General features: G+C 40.4%; 2 protein-coding genes across 2 annotated transcripts; one reads left to right on the forward strand and one right to left on the reverse strand.

Moving 5' to 3' along the window:
• Positions 1-79: 79 nt before the first annotated feature.
• On the forward strand, positions 80-4,545 carry LOC124306340 (HEAT repeat-containing protein 6). Its single transcript, XM_046766926.1, has 12 exons — positions 80-376; positions 456-704; positions 775-1,008; positions 1,082-1,907; positions 1,988-2,277; positions 2,402-2,743; positions 2,805-3,052; positions 3,163-3,382; positions 3,462-3,539; positions 3,615-3,821; positions 3,906-4,022; positions 4,100-4,545. The coding sequence occupies exons 1-12, from the start codon at positions 203-205 to the stop codon at positions 4,271-4,273; spliced, it is 3,159 nt and encodes a 1,052-aa protein (XP_046622882.1). The 5' UTR covers positions 80-202; the 3' UTR covers positions 4,274-4,545.
• LOC124306350 (PRKR-interacting protein 1 homolog) lies at positions 4,027-6,020 on the reverse strand. Its single transcript, XM_046766959.1, has 3 exons — positions 5,599-6,020; positions 5,284-5,463; positions 4,027-5,154 (listed from the first exon to the last, which is right to left on the reverse strand). Exons 1-3 carry the CDS (start codon positions 5,704-5,706, stop codon positions 4,804-4,806), a joined length of 639 nt encoding a protein of 212 aa, XP_046622915.1. The 5' UTR covers positions 5,707-6,020; the 3' UTR covers positions 4,027-4,803.
• Between the last annotated feature and the right edge of the window lie 147 nt (positions 6,021-6,167).

Below are 6,167 nucleotides of genomic sequence, written 5' to 3' on the forward strand. Positions count from 1 at the left end.
TCGGCGATACCCTCTGCCCTGATTGGCCGATTCAATCACCTCTGTATAACGCGGTCGCGCGTCTCTGCCTGACATCGAACGATTGCCAACAACCGCTGCGGGCGTCATCCTGTGACGGTGAAATGCATCTTCCAGGAGCCATTTCGCTCGGCTAGTAGCGTAGAACCTAGTTGGTAATTTATCCTGTCAATTTACTGTCGCCATGGCGCTTTTACAGGAGCAGTCAATCTCTGACGCTACTGTCAAATTTCTTATTCTGACGAAAAAATTATTGTCAGTCACCCAGGAGAGGGGTTGCGACAAGAAATTGGTCAACTCGTACCTAAACGAGATAAACGAAGTAAATTACAACACTCCTATCGTCTTTGATAGCAACGTGAGTTACCCTAACCTAAGCTGACCCCCTGTTCCTGATTTCTTAGTTCTGCACTGTGTAAGTAAATTTTGAATCACAGGCAACACTCCTTCTGACTAACCAATTATGCTCCGTGGTCCAACCGTCGGAACTACACCTCGTCAAAAACACCAGCCAATTGTTGGTGAATCTTGGGCGATGCGGTGAACGATTTCACGGGAGAACATTCATTGCTTGCAAAAGATGGATATTGGAATGTCTCGAGTTTGCCGATCACTCGGCATATGACGATCTTCTTCTTGCTCTGCAGAGTCTACTGCGCACTGGACCGTTTGATATAATCAATCAAGTAAATATCTAAAATTAGCAAACGTCGATACGAGTATCTTTCTTCTAATCTACATTATTGCATTGTTCAGGATCTCAGGAATCTGTTGGGAAACGGAGGCTTGCTTCTTAAGTTTGTGGCTGTGACTGGTGAATGGACAGAGACACAATTTCTAGCTATCTCTTGCCTAGAAGCCATTCTTGCAAGTAAAGAAAGTAACGGGGCTAAAATATCTTCTGAATTTCTACAAAGCATTCAAAATATTGTCATTGATATGGTTTCTTCCGTATCTTACGAGAGTCAGAATAAACAGCACTATAACAAGGTGGGACAAACAATTTAAACGAATATGACTATCGTGATAAATCTGAAACGACGAAGTATATTACAAATTTCAGATTATAGGCTCATCGCTGCGAATACTACGCTGTATAGTTACTGATAAAAGTCTTATAAAAAGTGCAGACATGATTGGAAAGATGTTAGGTATCGTTCAGAGTTTTATGTTACACGGAGTCAAGGGTTGCCCTCATATGAAGGCTCACCATTTACGACCGGCTGCTATGAACCTACCAGAAGCATCGCACTCGATACCTAGAGGAAGAAATATCAGAAGCCAAAAGTTGAAATCCCGAAGGCAGCCTAAAAAAGAAACTTCTGAATCACCAAACAATGTTTTGCCACAAATAAAAGGATGCAGCAATAAGTATCTCAGTGATTCCGACACATCTGACACAGAAAATGTGAGTCCTGCACATATGGAGTCTAGAGTTCGTCTGGAAGCTCTGCAATTGCTGAATTCTATTGTTCAAAACACGCCTAGTCGTGAAATATTTGGTTACTGGCCACAAATCGTTGCCAGTGGTTCTAGAGCCGACGCCAGAGTGCTTACAAGATGCATTTTGAAAGAACCTATGTCCAAAGTGCGGCAAATCGCACTTGCTGCCCTGACCGAGCTACTCCTAGGAGCTAAACTGTTTTTAATGCATGCCGAAGATGTCGAGAGATCTTCTTTTATCACATTTTTTGGGACTGTTAGCGCCATGATTCGAGAAATGCATTCCACATTGTCCCTACTCCTAAGCACAGAAAAGAACATTGCTGTTTTGACACACGCTTTAAAATGTTCTGCTGCCCTGGCGCAAGGCACGCCTTATAGCCGGTTGAAGCCAGGCTTAGCTACAAAATTGATAAGGAACTGCAGGCTGCAAGTCTTTCACAAAGGTCAGCGTAAGAAGGAAATAGTACAAATTATTTTTTCAAGTAATTCTAGTTTCTTCAATTATTGATTAACTCCCTTATAGATCCTACCGTGCGTGTCGCGGCTTTGTCCGTTTGCGAAGCACTGGCTATGTCAGATCCAATCACTCCTGAGATATTGGACATTCTTCTAAAGCAAACAAAGTCTGATACAGATACAGAACTTTCACAATTGAATCTCAACACTCCCAGTGACACTGGAACTGAAAATGAATTTGAGTTTGAAAATATCGAGGATGAAGAGAGTGACACCGCTTATATTTGTGACGAAAATACACAAGACAAGGAAATCAGTTCGCTGCTCTACGCGTGCCTTAGAAACGTATCTAATCAAGTAAGTCCGTGTATTAGGCATTTTTGCTTTTCAATTTTAGTTGCCTAGCAGCTTACAACGAATATACTTTTATCCGATTAGAGTAACTCTCATTCCGAAAGTATACAGAAAAATATTCTTTCAGACTGTGAGTGTTCCGGTACGATTGGCTTCGGTAAAGTTGATTGGAGCGCTAGCTTTTAATGCAAGAACTGTAGTTTTCCCACATTTAGAAATTGTGGCAACTGCTTTAGTTTCGGCACTTTCTGAGCCAGAAACACCTGTGGCGTTACACGCAGGTCGCGTGATCGAAACGATAGCTGGGTGCATAGCAAACTCTGGATCAAATGTTACGGATGGACAAACGTTTTGGAATATAGTTTTCAACCCAGTCACTAAGCTAGCTCAAAATTCGCAAACAACGTTGAGAGAAGCTGCTTGCGACTGCTTGGGAAATATTGGCTCCGATATGTTGTCGCTATTGTCAGTAAGTAACAAATTTATTTTACAAATATTATCCTTTACATTTCGGCAATACTGTACTGCAGAGAGAACGCAGCATAATGATCATAACAACACTATTTGGAGCTGTGCGCGATGAAGAAAGTGCAGTAAGAGCAGCTGCCCTTAGAGCGCTTGGTATGCTTGTTGAATTGCCTTCCCTGGAAGATGATGTAGGCTTTCTAATGGACTTGGTTGATGTTGTCTGTTCTGCATTGGGTGATAAGAATCCTGGGGTGAAAGTAAAAGCTGCATGGACGTTAGCAAATCTCTGTGATTGCTTGGTGCGACAGGAGTTAGTAGTATTTTTATACTTATTCGATTAATTCATGACTTTCTTACATAATCGTTTTCCAAAACGCAATTGGATGTATGTTAATCGAAAGAATAAATCTTATAATACAGGGGAAACAATGACGTTGAACCGATTCCTCTTGAAGATGTTTTACCCCGGCTTCATCAAGCTAGTGTAAAAGCGTCCAAAGATCACGACAAAGTGAAGTGCAATGCTGTCAGAGCAGTAGGAAGCACGTTGTACCTGTGTCCCGATAAACAAATCTTGAGGGATACATCGCAGGGATTAGATGCCCTTGTGAACTGTGCGATTACAGGAAATGATATGAAGGTGAACTCGGATAGGAACACGGAAAAACACAGATGAAATGTGAAAGTAATAATAACTTTCAAACTTTCCGATACTTTAGGTGAGATGGAATTCGTGTCGCGCTTTGGGGTTTGTGCTCAGTCATCATCCAGACAGAATTCTCCCATTAACATGGAGGGTAAGTGCAAGGAATCTTCTGAGAAGTAAAAAGTGAGTTGATCGTGAAAATAAAACGACGCAATTTTCTTAATAGGACCAGGTATTTCCAGCTCTATGTAGCCTAGTCTGTCTCAGTCCAAATTTCAAAGTTCGTACCAATGCTGCATGGGCCCTTTCAGTTTGCCAATCATATGGAAGGCACATATTGCTTCTGTGGAAAAGCGTTGTGTCAGCTTTAGAGAACTCGCAGCATGTTCCCAGCTATGTTGAGTACTCTCATCGTGACACACTTGTCCAACAGGTTTGTGGGTTTCTTTTAACCATGATTAATCACATACTCAACGCAATCGAACAATATATCAACCAATCAACGTGATCTTCCTAGCTCTGCCTTACCCTCAGCCATCTGGCTGTTCACACTTTGGCTTCAGACTTGCCAGCCCTGTGGGACGAAATTAAAGACCACATCGATGATACTTCGGTTCAAATGAAACAGTTTCAAGTATGTCCAGTGAAAGACTAGATCTTTCCATTTATTAATACTCAGTTACACATTATTTTTTGTTGTTAATTTTCTAGGAACGTGTTTTACCCGAAAAAGCTGGAGATACAATTAAAGCAAAGGAGCAAATGATAAAATACTCTCAAAACGCCGCCACATCACAAGAAAGACAAATTGCCAACGCATTGATTAAAATTTTTGAACGCTCAGACTGCTATGACAATTTAGATATTAGTTCAACGATGAATTAATGATCATGAAATCTTAAATAATCCTGGATAATTGTTGAGAAGTCCCTACTATAGCCAATATTTTACAGGCTAGCCTGTACGTGGATCGAATGTTATTCCAAAAGAGTGGATAGATCTGCTACAGTTGGTAGGTTTGTTGAGAAATGATAAAACACAGTCTAAGGTTTCCGCAATTCTTTCACGTCTATGGGTCTTAAACAGATGGAAATGTTTCCCAGGTAAAGGAATTGAACTTTTATGAAACCGCCCCAAATTTTAAAGTGTTTATCTTATAAACTACTGAAAAATCCAGCCTTCTGAACATCGTACAAACTTATCAACCTTTTACTAAAGGTAGTAACCAATAATTACTGCCACAGTAACACAACAGACTTTCCATTTTACAATGTTTTCTTTATCATCTATATGTAGTCGATTACTTGTAACAGTTATGCTCAGGATGATAAATTTGGTCTGGAACTCGCATGTCAAAATAAACATACCATTTGTAAATAACTTATACATTGTCTTGTAGTAATGTATATACGTTATCAATGATTATCACTTTCAATTTTACTTGTCGAAACCTCAGTCTCACAACTTCCTTTACGTTCGTTACCGTCAACACCGTTGTCGAGTTTTTCAGAATTGCGATTCATACTTGGAGTAACACTATAACTTTTCACCACAATATTTTCTTCAGGAACTGAGTCATCGGCTGGTGTATCGCTATGCTCGCTTTCGTCGCTCTGGCTGTTCTGAGGGTTTGAAGGCTTCAATTTTTTTTTCTGCCTTTGTCTCTGTTTTTTTTTCAACCGCTTGGCTCGCCTTTTGGCTGTTGCATCATTCGCTGCTTCCTTATTGGCTTCCAACTTCCTGTGGTATTCCTCATCCAAAAGTTCCTGTAATAAAATAGCAATTTGTAATTTGTGAAAAGTTTCATATCCGTTTCGAATAGTTTTCATTAGAGTCTGTACAAGAAAATGCGTATACCCATAGAATACAATTTCCTTGTAAAATCTGACACTGACCTTCTTTCCTTTCTCTTGAATGAATTTCTGCCGGGAATATTCCTTGCGGCGTAAGTGTCTGTACACATGGAATTCTCCACTTCCTGCACCAGCGCTGCTGCCCATTACATTTCGAACAAATTCTGGTACAGTTGGAGTATTCTTGGACTTAGGTCTCTCGGGCAGTAAGATTGGTTTGTCCTAAGCACAGAGAAATGGTATGACTAAAATTTACACATTCTGAATATTCTCGAAACTCTCAGTATGTAAGTTGTTGGAAAAAAAAACTAAGAAAATCTACGATATCCATCTATAAAAGTGTAATTCTTAACTTACAGGATTTTTCATCAACTTCATGAGCTTTAACCTTTGCAAATCGACGGCTGATTTAGCTACGATAGGCCTTTCAACCTGTTTTTCACTTGATTTGCTGCCATCCGCCATTTCTTCCGTAGTAATGTACAAGTAAACTTGCTTTAAATGAATATCCAATTTCTGTTTATAGCCAGTACTATTTATTCACGTCGACGTTCGTAACAGTTTTGAGGTTACGTCCGAATACATTTGAACGTAGCCGTGCTCACGTTAAACGTCACTGATCCTTTTGAAGTTTTCTTCGCATGCGAGGAAATCTGATCTTTGGTAGATCTCAGCTAATTTTGCAATATATATCTTTGTTCTTCACACGTAGAACACTTGTGAAAAGAGTTGATGCTCGCTCCTCGATGAATTTTGACGACGCGCCATCACCTGTGCACAGTTCGCTGTTGTTAAATGTAGTAAAATGTAACATGGTGGCGGGGTCACCTGTGTACTTCGCACTTCGAATTGGCTGCGACTGTAGCGCTAAAAGACATGCCGTGGTTGAAAGCATACTGTACATGCTCTAAGGCCAGCTGGTTCCC

This window comes from Neodiprion virginianus, chromosome 5 (assembly GCF_021901495.1).
Source record: "Neodiprion virginianus isolate iyNeoVirg1 chromosome 5, iyNeoVirg1.1, whole genome shotgun sequence".
In the NCBI taxonomy this organism is placed as follows: Eukaryota; Metazoa; Arthropoda; class Insecta; order Hymenoptera; family Diprionidae; genus Neodiprion; species Neodiprion virginianus.